General features: G+C 27.9%; 3 protein-coding genes across 20 annotated transcripts in view; 1 reads left to right on the top strand and 2 right to left on the bottom strand.

The window, feature by feature from the left end:
• Positions 1–3: 3 nt before the first annotated feature.
• LOC124954119 (eukaryotic translation initiation factor 3 subunit K) lies at positions 4–1,535 on the bottom strand. 2 transcript variants are annotated; one of them, XM_047506548.1, is made up of 5 exons: positions 1,335–1,535; positions 1,145–1,249; positions 818–1,037; positions 513–732; positions 4–264 (listed from the first exon to the last, which is right to left on the bottom strand). In XM_047506548.1, exons 2-5 carry the CDS (start codon positions 1,195–1,197, stop codon positions 107–109), a joined length of 651 nt encoding a protein of 216 aa, XP_047362504.1. In that variant the 5' UTR covers positions 1,198–1,249; positions 1,335–1,535; the 3' UTR covers positions 4–106. The 2 variants fall into 2 exon arrangements, with proteins under 2 accessions (XP_047362504.1, XP_047362502.1); XM_047506546.1 differs by having other exon boundaries at positions 1,145–1,534.
• Positions 1,536–1,555: 20 nt separating this feature from the next.
• LOC124954112 (multiple epidermal growth factor-like domains protein 8) lies at positions 1,556–14,747 on the top strand. 12 transcript variants are annotated; one of them, XM_047506514.1, is made up of 27 exons: positions 1,556–1,704; positions 1,793–2,274; positions 2,356–2,427; positions 2,864–3,176; positions 3,301–3,464; positions 3,535–3,812; positions 3,938–4,122; positions 4,209–4,566; positions 4,698–4,939; positions 5,013–5,246; positions 5,355–5,642; positions 5,721–5,858; positions 5,939–6,183; positions 6,275–6,892; positions 7,082–9,979; positions 10,104–10,528; positions 10,595–10,938; positions 11,007–11,212; positions 11,286–11,565; positions 11,659–11,890; positions 11,962–11,988; positions 12,075–12,390; positions 12,468–12,643; positions 12,723–12,976; positions 13,105–13,113; positions 13,208–13,395; positions 13,480–14,747. In XM_047506514.1, the coding sequence occupies exons 4-27, from the start codon at positions 2,972–2,974 to the stop codon at positions 14,332–14,334; spliced, it is 9,165 nt and encodes a 3,054-aa protein (XP_047362470.1). In that variant the 5' UTR covers positions 1,556–1,704; positions 1,793–2,274; positions 2,356–2,427; positions 2,864–2,971; the 3' UTR covers positions 14,335–14,747. The 12 variants fall into 12 exon arrangements, with proteins under 12 accessions (XP_047362470.1, XP_047362474.1, XP_047362471.1 ...); XM_047506518.1 differs by having other exon boundaries at positions 1,675–2,150; positions 2,244–2,274; positions 2,951–3,176; XM_047506515.1 differs by having other exon boundaries at positions 1,675–2,150; positions 2,244–2,274.
• LOC124954118 (mitochondrial tRNA-specific 2-thiouridylase 1) overlaps positions 13,912–20,193 on the bottom strand; it is a 9,623-nt gene continuing 3,341 nt past the window's right edge. For 2 of the 6 annotated variants that reach the window (XM_047506541.1, XM_047506540.1), the window contains exons 3-9: positions 19,772–19,971; positions 19,515–19,680; positions 19,153–19,337; positions 17,596–17,822; positions 17,328–17,495; positions 16,969–17,196; positions 16,630–16,881 (exon numbers count right to left, since the gene is read on the bottom strand). In XM_047506541.1, the coding sequence (XP_047362497.1) occupies positions 16,717–16,881; positions 16,969–17,196; positions 17,328–17,495; positions 17,596–17,822; positions 19,153–19,337; positions 19,515–19,680; positions 19,772–19,847 (1,215 nt within the window). In that variant the 5' untranslated portion in view covers positions 19,848–19,971 and the 3' untranslated portion in view covers positions 16,630–16,716. Of the gene's footprint in view, positions 14,308–16,629; positions 16,901–16,968; positions 17,197–17,327; positions 17,496–17,595; positions 17,823–19,152; positions 19,338–19,514; positions 19,681–19,771; positions 19,972–20,193 lie in introns of those variants that run through there. The other 4 variants (XM_047506545.1, XM_047506542.1, XM_047506543.1 and 1 more) reach the window with 4 other exon arrangements.

Below are 20,193 nucleotides of genomic sequence, written 5' to 3'. Positions count from 1 at the left end.
ATAATAATATTGTTTAGATCAATATATTTATATTGTTCAAAAAAAAAAGGTTCATGAATTAAATGCAGCAGTCATATTACAAAATTACTTTTACTTATTAATAATTTCATAAACAAGCAGCCATTAATCCTGCAACATTTTCAAAATCAATTTTTTCAGTAATGTTCTTCGTTTTTATATTTTCATCTTGATTAGCAATAAAAATAATTGATTTGCTTTCATCTTTCCAACCATACTTTTTTACCCAATGCTTTAATGTGGTATCTATAACAAAAAATGTGTTCATTGTTAGCTGACCTTAACAATTCATCATGTAGACTTATCAAGTTTATATTTTTTTTTAAATTTAATTAACATTTTGCTGATATTAGGATAAAAACGCAAAATATAAAATATCAAATTTGAATAAAATGCATAATTATTACATTAATATTTAGAAATTTTTATATATAAATATTAATAAATTTTATTAGTAAAATTTTAGTAAAATTATTAAATCGAATGAAACTAACCATCTACTCCACCTAAAAGTTGTACAAGAAGTCCTTTATCTATTGTCTGAAAAGTTATTCCTACGACATGGCAAACAAACTTCCTTATAGAATCTTGGAATCCAACAATTCTGTCACATAAATCAGACATTAACAAGATTTGATCCCAAAATTGTTCAAAATCACATTGTTCTAATATATCTCCTAAATACATGATTTGATTAATCGGTTTTTCTTGCATCTGTAAAGAATATTAATACATTAACTTAATAAAATCAACTTGATAAAATATTATTACAATCAGTTAAAAAATATTAAAAACTAACAATCGATTCGTTCAAAAGACATTTACATAATACAAAATCAGTGTGCGGAAGATTAGTTAATGCTTTAAGTAATATTTGGCAGGTTATATCCATATTAAAACGATGTGGATTCAATTGATATAATTTCAAAACAGCCAAATTAGCTTCCAAATCATAAACATTTTCTCTTGATTGAATCTCAACGTACTTTTCTAAAGTTGTCAGATTATCTGGATTATATCTAAATAAAAATAAATTGTTCAACATTACTTTGAGTCTCACACAAAATATGACTATAAACAGATACATCGATTACAAAGATATATAATTTTTAATAATTATTTCTACCTTTCAATGCCTTTAAGCATCCCAGCTACAGTTTGTCTCATTGCTTCAGCCATTTTTAGTAAATATATTTTTAAGTGTACAATAGACACACGTTCACCACGTTTCCTGTTAATTGGATTTAGATCAACTCAGCGATTTAATTAAATTGCGAATTACTTTAGTTAGTATATTACAAGTATGCCAAGGTAACCTTATATTTATTATTGCTCTCCGATTGAATCGCTAACTACAGGCATAATTATGAACTAATTTTATCCATCGAATAACGTTTTATCGATACATGTGTATAATTTACTATTCCTGTTTAATCATGATAATAAAACAATTAAAAAAGTTAATTTTTATATAAATTATATCGATTATATGATGATAAAAATTCTGAAAAATAATCAATGTAATACAGTAGTAAACTTCGTAAAATTAAAAAGAAAGAAACTACATCATCGCCATATTTATTCCTTATATAAATGCCTATAAAGAATCTAGGGAATATTTGTAAATAATGATTACAATTATTTAAACAATTTGATAGTTCTACAGTTTTATGGAATAGTTCTATGGTACGAAAATTTTCGTTTGATATTAGGATTAGGGAGAAAAAAATTGTGTGCATAAATGAAATTTTTCTTTCGTTTATGTATTATCTAGATAAAAAACGTTAGGTGTACTACTGTTCCTACTTTTTCACTGTAAAATACATGAAAGTGCATCTATATCCTTATTCAATGAGCAATTTGTACAATTTAGACACTGTCGAGGAAGGTTAAAAAAGAGTACAAGTGTCAACAGGAGATGACAGGCGAGGCCATGATAGCAAATAGTGATGGTGCCGACAGAAGTGTATGAAAATAAAGCAGTTATATTGACAAGTGTGCTTTTATGTATATATATTACTTTCAAAATCAATTAGAAAAAGTAAATATCATTGTAATAAAAATAAAATATATCATTTTAAATAAATTAACATAAAGGAAAAATGGCTGATCAATGAAGAAGAAATTTACCAGTATGTTTTGTGTACATATATATAAATAATATTTTGGCTCGATTATAATATTTGCAATTAAAAGATTCTTACGTATTCTTTTTTATCTCATAGAATCTCATTAATATACTTCTATATTACCAGAGTAAGTATACATCATTTATTTTTATATCAAATATTATTCCATGTTTCAAATTAAATTTGATTTATATTTTCATAATTGCAGGTTAGATGAATTAAACAAACGCATTTTCTGCATCATGTGGATGATCATAATACATATAATAATGTTGCTATAGTAAGTATTTTATTTTATAATATGTATATTCTCTCTCTCTCTCTCTCCTCTCCCTTTTTCTCTTTAAAATAAAATACGTCAATAGATTATATATTAAATTTAATATTTAATTTATTGCAATATTATATGTAATTAACAGTTATATATGTTATTTATAAGTAGGACATTGTATTAGACTTATACAATATGCCTAAAAACATTACTTAAAATTTATGTATTTGTTATATATACTTATGGAATATTGTTTTTTTTAATACATTACAACTGCAATACTTCTATAATAATTATTTATTTACTTGATTAAATGCCGATTCATTATGAATATTAGCAAAAATATCATAAAATCATTTTTTAGTAGTTTCTATATATAGAAAAAATTTATCTCTTGTATAATTAGCTAAAATAAATATTTTTATAATGTATTATTTTCTTGCAGACAGTATTGTTATATAAAAACTATATAATTAATTACAAAGTGCAATATTAAATTAATGTGGATCATGATTATTATGTTATTCACCAGTAGCGAGGTGAATGAACTGTGATGGAGTGGATCACTACCACTATAATATGTATTATAACATGGAGTTGCTTGATATGGGGTTTCGACTCAATTCCCCAAGTACCTCCAAAACAAGTCCCATGTGATAAAACACGGAAGGTATTCACAGAATCTTGGGGAATAATTAGTGATGGTCCTTTAGGCTCAAATTATACTCAAGATTCTCATTGTGAATGGCTTATTAAAGGTATTAACAAATAATTATATTGATACTTATTTATATATTAATGTTATTAATAATACTTTTAAGTAATAGATATTAATTCTCATTTATTTTGTATATATAGTAACAATTATGCATTATTTTTTAGCAAACAACAGTTATCAATTCATTACACTTAGTTTTCGTACAATGGGTACAGAATGTAGTTACGATTACGTTTTCGTTTACGATGGAGATTCTTTTCATTCTCCACTTTTGGGTAGTTTTAGTGGCAAAACAGAACCACAACAAGTAACATCATCATCTGGTTATGTAGGTAAATTAGAAATAAAATTTAAACAGAAAAAATTTATTCTTTATTAACAATTTATTGGTATTTTAGATGTTAATACTATTATATAGCGATACAAATTATGTTTTGGATGGATTTCATGCTGAATTTTCAGTTATGGATTGTCCTAACAATTGTACAAATCATGGAAAATGTATTAATAATACCTGTTTTTGTGAAAATGATTGGGGTGGTAAAGACTGCTCTAGAGCTTTATGTCCAGATAATTGTAATCATAATGGAATATGCAAAAACAAACGTTGTGAATGTCATAATAATTATTCTGGACAATCTTGTTCATTGCATTCAACTCATCCAGAAGGAAACAGGTTTATATTTAAATTTAATATATAAATAATTTATAAATTTGTTATTTATATCTAAACGATGTTTATTATATCTAAATGATGTTTTATATATATTAATCTATAGATTAATGTTTTCTGTTATATAGATGGCATTGGCTATCACATTCGGAAGGAGGTTTAAGACCACGTGCAGCTCATACAGCAGTTTATGTAAAGGAAACTGATTCTTTATATATATTTGGTGGCTATGATTTAAATTTTATACTTGGTAATTTAGAAGTTTATCGTTTTAATACTAGCCAGTGGGAAAATGAATATGGTATAATACTGGGTAAATACTAATATCGAACTATTATTTTTATTATGCTGATTATTATTCTATATTATAACACTGTAATATGTTCTTTTTATTCACAGAGGGAGCATCATCTATGGAATATTTAGATCCTATGCTTATTGCGCACGAATTAGCACGAATAGGCGCAGATGCAGAAGAACAATATGGTCTCTCTAAAAAATCACTTATTTTGCAATTATTTAAAAGTATTGAAAATAATACATTAAGTCTATACGATCGTGCAGCTTCTGAAGCAGGGACATATAAGTGGGATAAGTTTAATAATAATTCTAATCACAGAGAACGTGAAAAGAGTAATCAAGAAGGCAATGTAAGCAGAATTGGTACAAGTACAGTTAAAATTAGAAGAAATAATGATTTTGTAAAATCACATTCAGGTCACTTACGATCTAGATATTCACAAAGTATATCAGAAAGGTAAAATGATACGTTAATATTATATGTTTGTATTTTAGCTATATCATACATTAATTAATTAATTAATTAATTAATTAATTAATTAATTTATTTATTTATTTATTTATTTATTTATTCATATTTTACCAAAGGTATCGCAGAGATTTTGAGAATATAAATTTATATAAAAAACATCATATCTCTAGAATAGAACAGAATGATGATGCAAACATAGAAAGACAAAGTACAAATGAAACCACAGAAGAAAACGTATTTATACAAGAATTTGAAGATGTCAATTTAACAACTGACGAAGCATATAGAGATACTGAAAAACAAACTGAAGAACTGAAGCCAAGTCCACGATATGGCCATGCTGCATGCAGATATGAAGGTTAGTTATTACACGAAATTTATTAATTTAATTAATTATTTATAAAAATGAAGAATCAATTTTTTTGTTGCAGGAGGTTTTGTCATTTATGGCGGTAAAATAGAGGATGGGTCTCTGTCAAATGAACTTTGGCATTATAATGTTAATATGCGTATTTGGACATTACGCGCTAGAAATTCTACATTCCATCCACCTCGACTTACAAGACATACTCTTACATTGGTAAATGACTATATTTATCTGTTTGGCGGTAGTACAGTGGATGGAGAATTTTCATCTAGCTTATACAAAATTAGATTGAACTTTTGTAAGTTTATTGTATTATGTATTATTTATGTATTATTATGTATGATTTATTATGTATTTATTAAATTACCAGAAAGGTGTAAAATAATTCTAATCAACTTGCTTGTAGCTGATTCTACATTAATGATCGAAAAATGGCAAAAAGTACGTCCTCGTGGTGGAAAAGAATTAGATGTTCGTGTTGTTGCTCATTCAACTGTCTATCACAGCGCTACTAATTCTTTACTTGTTTATGGTGGAGTTGTAGCTAGCGTAGCACGTTTCAGTAAACTTTCAGATAGAATGTTTGTTTTCCAATTGGATAGAAAAGTTTGGTCTGAAATTCATTATCCAAGAGCACATTTACGAGATACTTATGTCCCTAGAGAGCGTGCGTTTCATACATGTAATATAATCGGTAATAAATTTCAAAAAACTGCGGTTTTTCTAAATTAATACTTTTCAACATTATATTTAAAGTATTTTATTATTGCAGGTAATTATTTGGTTGTATTTGGTGGATATTCTCATAGACACAACAAAGAAGAAATTTGTTATGACAATCAAATGTATCTTTATCATTTAGGTTGTCATACTTGGGTTAGCCATGATGTTTTAGGATTAAATGATAAAGGTATAATTTATTTAATTTAAAAAATGAAAAGAGTTTATATATTCTATTTTGTATATATTATATCAATTGTAAATACACAGATTCACGTTATCCTAAGCAACAAGGAGTCTTTGCGCATGCTTCAGACGTACGTAATGGAAATACATTATTATTAGTTGGTGGTTATCATGGTAATGTAAATGCAGATTTGCTTGCTTATACTTTACCGCCAATGCTTGCACCAGGAGATAATGATAATATAGAACCAGAACAGATTTGTGCAAGGCATAAAAGTTTGATGGAATGTGCTGCAAATCCAGAATGTGGATGGTGCTCCGCGGACGAAGTATATCATACAAATTTATTATTTTATTCTTTCAATGATAATTTAAATTATTTTTAGATTTATTATTTATATTTTGAATCTAAACTTTTAGATATGTTACGGAAGAACGATTGGTAGCAATTGTACGACGAATCTTCAAACTACACGTTGTCCTGGCGTTTGTCCTGCTTTGGGCGATTGTCATTCTTGTTTAACACATGGACAACCTGGTGGTGGTTGGGGTAAAACTTCTCGTGGTAGAAATTCAGTTTCTAATAAATTAAATCTTGGAACTTGTACATGGTGCGTTCAGAATGCACGATGCCATCATAAGGATGATAATTATGGAGTTTGTGGACTTCGAGATGATACTCCTTCACAAATACCAGGTTGGTGGGGATCAAAGGGAACAGAAATTACACAGGTCGCAGAATGTCGGGAAATGGACAAAAGACCAGGTTTAACATTTTTAAAATATAAGCCTCCAGTTAATTTTAGTCAACCTGATTCTGTAACAATAGTCAATGCGACTACGGTTGATTTCAATGTGCCATCGATGCAAGGAGCAAAAACAGAATCAGCTTTAGGTGGAGAGATGATTGCTAGATTAACAGGTTTCTTGAGATTACCACCATACTTTTGGCACAGCACGATTGAACATTTAAAAATATGTGTTAGTTATAATAGCGCAACACTTCATGTATCACGAAATGATGATTCACAAAAATTGGTAAATTAAATATACATATATAATATTTATTTTTATATATAATGCATATATATATATATATATATATATATATATATATATATATATATATATATGTATGTATGTATATATATATATATGTATATATATATATATGTGTGTGTTAGGAATATGTATAATTAATATACCTTAAATTTTTAATATTTTTAGGAATTAGTTGCAAATTTAACCGCTGAAACATCACAATGCATTCCTACTAAATGGCCAGATGGACAACAAATGATATTGCAATCTGGACGTTATCTTCTTGATTTTGAATCAAAAAGAATGGTTACAACAAGTTATGCATATGCTAGTAAGATGGAAATTACACATAGTAAAAAAATGGAAAATCCAAAAGTTTTTACTTTCGAATATCTTGAACCATATCAAAATGGATCTTGTAATCAGTACAAAAATTGTCTTCATTGTTTGATAGATTCTTCATGCGGTTGGTGTGATATCACTAATAAATGTCTTTCACGTTCTATTAATGAAACAGAAAGTTGTGCAACTGATGTAGAAATAGATGAAAATGGCGATCCGATTCGTGAATGGCATTATTTAACAATCACCCCATCAGCTTGCTCAAATTGTTCCAATTATATTTCGTGTGAATCATGTGTTGGTAGCAACTTATGCGAATGGTGGACAGAGGAAGCTCGATGTGCAAGAATAGGTAGATTACCTAATGCTGTTGTTAGCATAGATCAATGCCCAATACCTTGCAGACAGAGATCAAATTGTACACAATGTTTGGATGAACGTGGAAGATGTGTGTGGTGTGAAGCAACACAAGAATGTTTTTCATTCTCTGTATATACGTCAGAGTATCAATTCGGTTTGTGTAGAGAATGGATGGATCAAGCAGGTTTAATGGGAGTGACATCCAGATCTGGTTCATCATTGACAAGTAATGATCAATGTAAAAGTTGTAGCCGGCATACAAATTGTTCTAGCTGTTTACATTCATTGAGTTGTGGCTGGTGTTATAGTTTAGAAAATCCAATTATGGGAGTTTGTGTACAAGGAGATTTTAATCGAGCTCATGTCAATTGTAGTTTAATTATGAATGAATATCTAAACACTACTCTTGAAGCTGATGAGTCAGGATGGGCATATGCTCAATGTCCCGATGTTGACGAATGTGATTTAGGTCTACATGATTGTCATCCTAATGCAGTTTGTACAAATACACATGGTAGTTATAGTTGCCAGTGTAAACGAGGTTTTAATGGCGATGGCAAAGAAAATTGTACAAAAACATGTTATGAAAAATGTATTAATGGATATTGCAGTGAAGCACCTGATTATAAATGTGAATGCAATCTGGGATGGACTGGTCCAGATTGCAGAACAAATTGTGGTTGCTATAATCATTCCACTTGTCTTCAAGGACCAGGTATATGTGATGAATGTCAAAATTGGACCATTGGTAGATATTGTGAAGAATGTAAAGCGGGTAGTTATGGCAATGCCACAACAATAATGGGCTGTAAAAAGTGTAACTGCAATGAACATGGAGATAAAGATTTGGATATTTGCGATCGACAAACTGGCATTTGTTTCTGTCGCGATAATACAGAAGGTGATATGTGTCAAAGATGTAAAAAAGGATATTATGGCGATCCAAAAAATGGAGGAATGTGTTATTATGGTTGTATGTCTAGAGGAATGTTAAATGGAGAAGGAAAAGGTAAACAAGGCCTTGGTAGTAGACATTCACAAATGTCACCATGGGAAACTCATTTTGGCGAATCGTTAACAAGGGAATGTTTATGGATTGTTAGTCCAAATAGCGATCTCTCGCCTAATACAACAACTTCTGGTATACAAAGTGTAATTCAATTTACAATACAAGATGATATCAATATCAGTTGTCAAGAGAACAGTGTCTATGTATATGATGGTCTTCCTGAATTTGTTTCATCTTCCAGTAATCATCAAAATCAATTGGTTGGAGTTTATTGCACAGAAAGTACAGATTATCCTGTAACAGTAGAAGCTAGATCTGGATTTCTCACTGTTCACTACAAACAATTAGATGAAATTGAAGGATTTAATGCAAGCTATATTGTAATGACATGTGACAATTGTCCTAAAAATCGAGTCTGTAGAAATAATAATTGTTTGTGTAAAGCTGGTTTCGTTGGCATTGATTGTACTATTGAATTATGTCCAAATAATTGTACTTCATCAAGAAAACAAGGAATCTGTGATAAAGGATATGGCCGTTGCGTTTGTTCATCTGGTTTTGGTGGAAATGATTGTTCGATTAAGATTAAAGAACATCAACTGGTTTTCACAGAATTATTTAATTCAGAATATCTTGCTGATCATTTAGATCATTTAAGAAAAACCTTACCACGTTTTGGACATAGCTTAGTTGCTGATAGAAGGGGTAGTCTTTGGATGTTTGGTGGATATTCTCTCAGTCATGGGCCATTGAACGATATTAGACTTTTTGATACTAAGAATAATACATGGATACCTGTAACTGTGGACTCTACATCAGAAGCGTCAATGCCTCAAGGCAGATATTTTCATGCTGCTGAAATAGTTCATAGTAGACAACAGATATATGTATATGGTGGATTATCTATGAAAGAAAAAGATATTCCAGGCTTATCCAATAATACATTAGATGATTTTTGGAAATTTAGTCTTCAAAATCAAAGGTGGAGTCAAATTGTGCAAAATGAACTGAAAAAGGAACCACTACCTTTAGCAGGACATACATTAACTTTACGTAGAGATGGGGAATCAGAAAGTTTATTATTAATTGGTGGATTTAGTCCAAAATATGGATATCTAGATACTGTATGGGAATTTAATTTAGAAACGGAATCTTGGGATACGATAAGTACAAATGGAAATGGTCCTTTAGTAATTTATGGGCATTCAACGGTATATCATAGTAAATCTGATAGTTTTTATGTATTTGGTGGTTGTACCTATGTTATTAATAAGACATTTATTTCAAATAAGCTTTATGCTTTAAATTATAGAAGTCGTAGATGGTCTGTATTACCACCATTTGAGGATGATTTCACTGATGGCAGCAGCTTAGTTAGTATTTATTATATTATTAAAATCTATATATATATATATATATATATATATATATATATATATAATCATAAAATTTTAAAGGACTTAATAGTTATAAAATATCTTTTACCGTTTATTACAGCCTCAAGCTAGATTTCTTCATTCAGCTGTTACAACTGAAGAATATATGGTAATATTTGGTGGTCGACAGAATCCTCGCAATACTTCTGATTCTTTAATAGCATATAAGTATTCATGCAATTTGTGGATTCGATTAATTACAAATGATATGGAAATAATTGGTAATCCACCACCACCATCATATGCACATGCTATGACACATGCAGATCCAGAATCAAATGCTATATATGTTGTTGGTGGTTTTGATGGTGGTATTAAAAGTCATGTTACTTTAATCAATATACCTGAAGACTTATGCAATCTTTGGACAAATAAAATTGCATGTAGAAAATATTTTGGTTGTTCCTTCTGTTCTGTTACTACAATTGTAGGAAATAATGCTTCTTTTTGTTTTTCCAATGAAGTATCACTTAATAGAGGCGATAAGTAAGTTTTTTCTTATAAAGAAATATGATTTATTACAATAAATTTGATGTCATTTATTTATTTTAGATGTGATATTAATGTGACTCAAGCACAAAGGTCGAATGGAGTATTTTGCAATTCTGATTGGATGACTAGTAGAAAATGTCAGAACTTTAAAACTTGTGCAGAATGTTTAGCTGAATGGCCATATTATAAAAATAATGAACCTATTTGTAAATGGTGCACAAATTGTCCACATGGTAAATGTATACCACATGAAAAAATTTGTGATGAACAAAACAAGTGCAATGTCAGACAAATATCAATAGATGACGTTAAGCAATGTGGAGAATTGCAATGTTCAGCTAGTGATTGCGAAAAATGTAATACTCTTGGAAACTGTGTATGGACAAGACAAGTTCTAAAAACTTGTAAGTAGTATGATATTACCTATTATTTCATTGTGATCATAATTATTGTTACAGTATCATTTTTTTAGCTGAGTTAGGTGTGAAAGTAACAGGTGAACCTATATATGATTGGAATTGTGTACCAGAAGATATTTTCGAAAGATCAAGTATAAAAATGAGTAGTACTCAATGTGAAAAAAGATGTGCTGAACACAAAGACTGTAGAAGTTGTCTAAAAGGAACAGGAGCTGAAGGAGGTTGGCAACAATGTAGATGGTCTACACAACTTAATGAAGTTTGTATCATATATAACGTAATTAATATTGTATAAATATTAAATATGAGTAATACTTATTGAAAATTTACAGTGTATTTCACCGTCATATCAACCACTTTATTGTGCTGGTGGAGTATGTGGATTAGTATTACGTAATTCAGATATAGATCATTGTCCAGAACCATGTTCAGTCTTTACACAATGTAGTACATGTTTAAAACATTCCCATTGTGGTTGGTGTTCTATGGATTCTGCTAATATAACTGGACAGGGTATTTGTACAGAAGGATCTTTGAAAGCACCTACAGAACATCCAGCAGGTGGAACTTGTGAAATGATTTATTATGAACAGTTCTCTCATACTGAGCCACGTAAGGCGATTTTTTGAAAATAAATAAAATTGTGAAAGTTTTATGAAAGAACTACTGCATGTTATTGTTATAGTTTTGTTTTCATTATTACAGCAATTTTAACTACTTTATTTCCACATCGCTTAGAGTTTGTACCTCAGGACAGTGTTACAATGACTTTATCTAATTTTCTGGTGAAATCACCATTTTCTTGGCATTATGTGCGCTGCCCAATGGAGAATGAATGTTTAAATGGCCATCATACATGTTCACCAAAAAGTGAAAAATGTTTTGACTTGGATGAAGGATTTGAATGCATGTGTGGAGATGGATATAAAACAGAAACGTAAGTTCTTTTTTCTTTGAAGTATGATATTATTATATGTATATTATATGAAATTATTCTTTTTTTTACAGTACATGGTCATTTAATGAATCTGGAAGGTAAATGTCACATATTTCTTTTTTTTAATCACAAATAATTTATTTCAACATGAATAAGATTTTAAGATGTAATATTATATTTCCAGGAAAATTTGTGTACCAACGTGTATGCAAGGTTGCGTACGAGGTACATGTGTTGAACCAAATATTTGTCGTTGTGATTTTGGCTATGTGGGTGCTAATTGCTCCATTCAATGTCAATGCAATGGTCATAGTAATTGTGCAGGACCAGATAAATTAGATGTATGTTTAGAGTGCCATAATAATACAATGGGACCTCAATGCAGTAAATGCTTGCCTTTATATGTTGGAAATCCTGCAGACAATGGACAATGTATACCATGCTTGGAATATTGTAATGGACACACACGTATATGTATTAATGAAAGCATGACTGTTCCGGTAATATTTATATAGATATGGAAATTGATAGATAAAAATTGCACCTATTTTATATAATAAAAATAAAATTTTTTTAGGATCCTAATTCTGTTGACAAAATGTCCATAGAATTATTGAAAAGACAATTGGTAGAGGGTCCTATAGCAAAAGCTAAATGTGTAAATTGTGGAAATAATACAAAAGGTGATAAATGCGGAGAATGTATGGTGGGTTATTTCAGAGGAACAGAAGATTTACGTGATATTTGTCGTCCGTGAGTATTTTGCAAAAATAATATAAATATATATAACATTGTAAATGAAAAATATAATTTATTTGGATATTCGATATAGTTGTGAATGTCATGGTCATGGATTCACTTGTGACCCAGTGACCGGTGAAAAATGTAATTGTGGCAATAATACAGAGAGTGAACCATCTTGCACTAGTGGTCCTATGAAAGCTACAAATATGGGTGGTACACCATGTTGGATGGTTCAATGCAGTAAGTGTAGAGAAAACTATGCAGGAACACCAACTATGGGTCATCAATGTTATAAAACTGTTACAGTTGATAATAAAATGTGCTTTGACTCCAAATTAATAGGTAAGTTTATTTTGACCATATTTACCATTGTTTTAATATACTATTTACATTTTATACTTTTTATCGCGTTCTACATTTAAACTTTGATCAAGTATTATTCTTGTTGCAACTTTCTGTTCTCTCTGGAGGATTGTATGGTTCGTACACCTCCAATTATGAATTACATATTTCGTATTGCCACCCTTTTCGTAAGATGTATATTATCGTAAAATGTATATTAATAAATTTTAGATGAGTGCAAGATGAAACCAAAACCATTGAATCCTGGACAAACTGTTTTTTATATGGTACAACCTCGATTTATGAATGTAGATATTAGAGTGATGGTTGATGTTACGCAAGGTGCCTTGGATCTTTTTTTAAGTCCTCGCGATGACTCATTCGTTGTAACATTAAATTCTTCGACAGGTTATCAAGATGTAAGTCCATTTTTATATTTTGGATTAAATATGTTATAGTTTTATATTTAAATTATTATAAGAAAGATATTATTTTTACTTTAGGTTGAACTGGATAGCAGATTTAAATGTATATATAAATGCAAAGATCCCCATGATACATGGTTAGAAGATCCACAACACAGTAAAATCAGGATTGTGGAATTTCATTCACGTAATTCTTCCCCTTTTGCAAATAATAATAGCACTGCAGAACTAAATTGGAGTCAACTTCATTATATAGTAATAGAACGTTATGCAGAAAGCTTGGCTACATTCATGACGATCGAAAAAAGAAATACATTTTTAATAATCAGGAATCTGACGAATCGATTAGTGCTAACTCTACCACAAGATAAACATGAACTTGGCCAGACTAAATTTCATATTGCACTGAGAGCGATCGATACATATAATCCAGATGCTAATAATAGAGCTGCATATGGAATGATCTTTTTTAGACAAGATCAATTACATATTGATCTTTTTGTTTTTTTCTCGGTTTTTTTTTCTTGTTTCTTTCTTTTCTTAGCTGCTTGTGTTGTAGCATGGAAAACTAAACAGGCAGCTGATGTACGTAGAGCGCGGAGAAGACATGTCGTCGAAATGTTACATATGGCTAAGAGGCCATTTGCTACAGTTACTATTCTTTACGATCGAGATGGGAATAATTGTAGTCCAAGTTCACCACAACGCAAGAATAGACGTAATAGAGCTATAAGTTTTCACAATGATGTCAGACCAGTTGCAGTAGAACCAACTAATGATGGTGTTGCGGCTGTAGCTACAGTATTCATCAAACTACCTGGTGGGCAACAAGCTCCTGTTAAATTAGCTCTCGGTAGCTCATTAATACTTCTAACCAGGGTCTATCCGGTTAATAGCAGAGTGTTCCTAAGGCGTAGAAACAGTCATGCATAAAGTCAGGTTTGTATGGTTACAGTTTGTATGGTATGTAAATTAATTTTTTTTAAATCATTTTTCTTTGATATTATGGAAATCTCTATAACTGATTCAAATACATCATTTTATAACGCTGTATATTTTTTTTTTTTTTTTTTTTTTTTTTTTGTAATTTTATGTATATTTTCATTAGAAATAATTTTGAGCATTCATTAATAATTATCTACTTTAACAAATGAACTCTAATATTGTATTATAATATATGAAAAATATATACATGAGCGGGAAGAAACTAGAATATAATATATTGTCACATCATTCCGAACGGAGACTGTATGTTTGTATATAATACTGTATAATTATGTATTAATTGATATTCAACATTTTTTGTAGAAATACATTTTACATTATGTGATACGTCTTAAATCATATACTCCTTGTCAATTGGTATTGCGTAATTTTACATTTTTTACTGCATATACTTTTATTGAATAATTAAAAGTTATTCTGTCTGCAATAAATGAATAAAAAGGTATAAATCAAAGAAAGTCATTCGATTATGGATCTCATTTAGTATTAAAATATGAAAAAAGTGGAAACACATTGTTTACATTCATAAATGTTTAAATTCAGTTTAGAAAATTTGCATACTATATTATGTCTTTCAATGCAAATATTTGTGAACTTTATTTTTTACTTTACAAGTAAATTGAATACTGTAATGAATGAACAAAGTTATTGTAAAAAACAGCAACATTCATATTGAATTCTTATATTTAAATTCCTATTATAATTTTTTTGTTTATATTCAAAATTGTTTCTTATGTTAATAATTTAAATATTTAAGATTAGTTTGTTTCTTATTAAATCAAATATATTAATTAATTTTAATTCTGTACACATTACTGTAGTAATGAATGTAGAATTTAAGCCAGTATTTGAGTCACATGATATAAAACTGTGCACGCGAAGATGTAGATACTTTATAAAAATTTCTGTGCCAAATTATAATTAAAATTTGTTAAATTCTTTGTATATCATAATTTATAATCACAGAGTAAGTTATCGTGATTAACATTAAAATAACTCATCTATATTTCTGATTTTATGAAGAAAATATTTTAATGTAAAAAATATATATCAATTAATAAGGCATACATTATATAATCAAAAAAAATTTTTTATAATTTTCATAATTTTTTTTTATATAATCAGAAAAGAATGTAATTTTATTTATGTAAGTAATTTTACTATGTAGGTAATTTTAAATGCAACTTTCACAAATTATTACTTTGTATGGTGAAAGCTACAAAATTGTAGATTTTTATTAAGGATCTACAATCAAATATGAAAAAGCATATGTAAAAATTCATCATTTTTATTAATATTGATAAGATAAAATATGTAAAATCTAAAACACTAACTCCATTTAAAAATAATAAGTCAGGATTATATATTAATCAAAATATATACAAATAAAACATGAATATGTTAACACTATTTTAGCTGTATTGCTAATAAGAACTGAAAAGCTACTACTAAGAGGCAGTAGAACAGATATGCATAGCTAAGTATCTGCAATATCTATATGACTAATATATCAAAAATAATTACTCTCTTTGTTATTAAAAATAATACTCTTTCGTTAATTATTAAATGAACAAACAAATAATATAAACATATATATATATATATATATATATATATATATATATATATATATATATCTGATATGTTGAATCTCAATATCTTATATTTTTATATATCTTATTAACTTAGATTCATTATATATTATTTTAATATTTTTAGAATTTTTAATATATTTTTCTAGTAAGCAATTAATTTCTGGATTTCTTTATTTAAGTACTCATGTGATGTTATACAAAAAATGTAAGTTTTTAGATATTAACTGTCTGTGGATATTTCCACATGTTTATATATTTAAACTGAACAATTGAAACAAGTTTGCATCTTGAAAAATAATTTTAAGTTTAATTCATATTTCATTTTCTTATATTAGTGAAAGTTTAATAATACAATTTCTTTTAAAACTATATATATTGATGTTTTTTAATATATTCAGAAAAAGAAATATGAATATACTAATTAATAATTTAGATTTAGTAAAAAAAACAAAATTTATACTTGAGTGTAAGTAATACATTTTATAATTAATGTTTGAAATATTGTATTGCCTGCTAGGCAGGAAAATAAAAATAAAGATTCTATCAAACAGTGATTCCCATATGTGTAGATATTCATTTTGATTTAATAAATATTAACAAATTTTAAATTTTATACTATGTATATGAATACACAATTGGTTATTTAAAATAATTATCAAATATATTTCAATTTATTTAACAAATATTGTTATTATACATAAATATTATTCTAATATTAACAATTATTGCTAGAAACGTATGCATTCACTTTGCTATGTACTAAATTTACTGTATTATTTTTTAATGCATTCATATTTTGACCAAGTGCCAAATATGATGGACCAGGATATATAATTTCAGCACTACCCAAACATATTTGACCAGAATATAGAACAGCATACTAAACATAATAATAGCAACTATTCGAAAACAAATAATTTATAATATCTAAAATGATGATACATTTAAAAAAATAATGAGAACTTACTTGTCCTATTGTAATAGCCCTTAAAGGTTGGGAAAGTTGGATAATCAATTGATTATTTAATGTTTTAAATATTTTGCAACTAATGAGTGGATTTCTATGTTGAAAACGAAAATTACAAATCAAAATACGTTCATTATCTGTTAGTTCTAGTGGTTCATTGACAATCCAATGTGGATTTTGAACAACTACAAGATCTGAGTATAAAGCTGGATGATTTGTTCCTTTTACCTAAATTAGATAAAAATATAATTTTTTTGTATATTCTAATATATTGTTATATATAAGTAGATTTATTTGTTAATACTTGAATATTTAAAAATTTGAGTATTCGATATCATATTACAATAAAAAATGCTTACTGCAGTTATAACATTTGTTTGAAGGTCTTTTTGAAATACAAAATATGCATCATCCAATCCAGATATTTTACATCTCTGACCAATGGTCCAATGATGGATACCTTGATGCTTTCCAATTATTTTACCATTGTCTAAACTAACAATATCGCCATCTTTATTTTCTATATACTATAAGACAAATGTAAAATTATTTTAAAATGTTTAACACATATTATGATAAACATTTACTTCCTTTGCAATATTCAATTAAATTTTGTATTATATATACCTCAGAAATAAAATGTTGAAATTCACGCTTTCCAACAAAACATATACCCATACTCTCCTTTTTTTCAGCTATTTCAGTTAATCCTGCTACTCTAGCAATTTTTTTCACATCACTTTTTAAATATTCTCCAAGCGGAAACATACAATGCCTTAATGACTGTTGTGACACTTGACATAAAAAGAAGGTTTGATCTTTATTAGCATCTAATGCTTGTAACATAAGTACATCTGAAAAATATCTCTGTAAATCAAATATGTATTTAAATATATGCATATATACAGACTCATATTTATTTATGTGATAACCGTACAATCTTTATATATTACATACATCTTTCATATATATATATATGAAAGTTCTAACAAAAAGTATCCGCCAGGATCATTATGAAATCTAGTGGTTTTTTCAAAAAACACCGGAACAGGATAATTTTGAAGACAGGTCCTTATTTCACCCACTTTAGGCTAACTTCTAAAGAGAATGACAACCCCTTTAAAAATCTCAGATAACAACAGGAGCTGATCATTTGAAAGATCTTTTAATTCTTTTTGCAATAATGCCATTTTTTTTAATTTTTAGCCAATAGTCTCTGGGAAAATATATTTCGAATATCAGGTTAAAAACAACTTTTATTTTATGAAATTTTTAAAATTTGTATTTGCCGATCTCCATATAGTAATAAAGTCTTAACTCACTATTATGTCAAACATTCAATAATATATCTATCTATTTTATATCGGTGAATGTGTGGATTTAATTTTGACTAACAAAATTACCGATCCACTCTTTTTATCAAATAATTTCACCGAAGAATCGTATTTTTATTTATTTGAAAGCTAGATTTATCCATTGATCATAAAAATTAAACATGATCTGAATACGAATCAAATATGATTCAATACAAAAGTAGCCCCAAACAATGGAGTCCTCCACACTATGCAGGTCCGATATGACAGTTTTTTCTGATCATTTACACCCTTTTTTTTTTTTTTTTTTTTCTATGAAGATATTTACAATTCAGAACATACGCTATCCAATCAGCTTCATTAAAAGAACTTCAGCAGCGCATAGTCGAAGAAAACCGTCAGATTACGGATGTACTGCAAAATATTTGATATAACTCTGAGCACAGATTTTATTACTGTATAAATGTCAGCAATACACATTTTAAATATTTAATAAAGTTGTTTTCCACTTGAAACTTCGAGACGTATTTTCTCGGGAATTATTAACTGAAAATTTAAAAAATAGCACTGTAAAGAGAATTAAAAAATCTTTCAAATAATATGTCACTTAATCCCTGTTGCTATTTAAGATTTTTTAGGGAATTATCATCTTCCTTAAGAGTTTATCCAAAAATGGGTGAATTTATAATTATTTAAAAACCTGTCCCTCTCAAAAACAAAATTGACCTGTTTCGGTGTTTATCGAAAAAATCATTAGAGTTCATTATAATCCTTGTGGATACTTTTCATAGAGACAATTTATGTGTGTATATATATATATATATATATATATATATATATATATATATATATATATATGTATCATATTTACCAGTATGTGGTTTAAAATTTTCAAGATAGGGTCCAAAACTAGTTTTTACGTAATGTCCAGTTGCTACTGCATCTGCATGAAATTTAGTTTGTGCAATATGAATAAAATGGTCAAATTTTATATTTTTATTACACAAAATATCAGGATTTGGTGTATAACCAGATTGATATTTCTCCAAAAGGTTGCTATATAAAATTAGCTTAGCATTATTCATTTTTAACAGTTTATACTTAAAAGATAATATATTTATCAAAAAAATAGTAATTTGTAAGATTAACTATATATAATGCATATTATTATTGCTTTATTTATATTTCTTTTTACCAGTTCTGTTTATCAATTGTTATTATAATTAAACATACCTAAAAACATCATTCCAATATTCCTTGACAAAATTCACTTGAAATAATGGAATATCAAGTTTTTCACAAACTTTTTTGGCATCTTTATAATCTTTTTCAGCGAGACATACTCCTTTTTCGTTTAATATATCCCAATTTTTCATAAAAACACCCGTAACATTAAATCCTTTAAAAATTCAATCAGACAAAAACATTAAACGTAGAAAACAAAAATAAACAATTAATTTATATAAGTGTCATATCTAATAAATATTTACCTTTCTCTTTAAGTAACAATGCTGTCACAGCGCTATCTACTCCTCCAGATATACCCACAACAATATTTTTAAACATTTTTTATAAATATATATGCCATGTATATATATAAATATATATGTAATATAAGTATGTCCAATAAATAAACTTTTTATTTTTGGTTCATTAAATATTGCCTTAGTGAAATATTCTCTAAACACTTCTAATAAATGTAAAATTTATTAATTTAAATATTAATCAAATAAATTCAAACAATTATTAAGATAAAATAAATTATACAATGCAAACAATATTATAAATTATAAGAGCAATCATAAAATGATCGTACTGAATTTTTTGATTAAATCTTAAATTGAAAAATTATTAAAATAATCGAATGATGTAATAAGTCATATAATGATAATCATATTTAATAGCCGTGGTT

The sequence above is a fragment of the Vespa velutina genome, chromosome 14, assembly GCF_912470025.1.
Source record: "Vespa velutina chromosome 14, iVesVel2.1, whole genome shotgun sequence".
NCBI classification, from domain to species: domain Eukaryota; kingdom Metazoa; phylum Arthropoda; class Insecta; order Hymenoptera; family Vespidae; genus Vespa; species Vespa velutina.
This window is presented reverse-complemented; position numbering and strand designations above follow the sequence as displayed.

Bases quoted from the DNA above. Each gene is read 5' to 3' on its own strand.
- LOC124954112 (XM_047506514.1), top strand. From the start codon at position 2,972: ATGGAGTGGATCACTACCACTATAATATGTATTATAACATGGAGTTGC. The intron at 4,940-5,012 runs GTTAGTTATTAC...TTTTTGTTGCAG, and splicing joins TGCTGCATGCAGATATGAAG to GAGGTTTTGTCATTTATGGC. The intron at 13,396-13,479 runs GTAAGTCCATTT...TTTTTACTTTAG, and splicing joins CTTCGACAGGTTATCAAGAT to GTTGAACTGGATAGCAGATT.
- LOC124954119 (XM_047506548.1), bottom strand. From the start codon at position 1,197: ATGGCTGAAGCAATGAGACAAACTGTAGCTGGGATGCTTAAAGGCATT. The intron at 733-817 runs GTTAGTTTTTAA...TATTCTTTACAG, and splicing joins GTCTTTTGAACGAATCGATT to ATGCAAGAAAAACCGATTAA. The intron at 265-512 runs GTTAGTTTCATT...TTTTTGTTATAG, and splicing joins ACTTTTAGGTGGAGTAGATG to ATACCACATTAAAGCATTGG.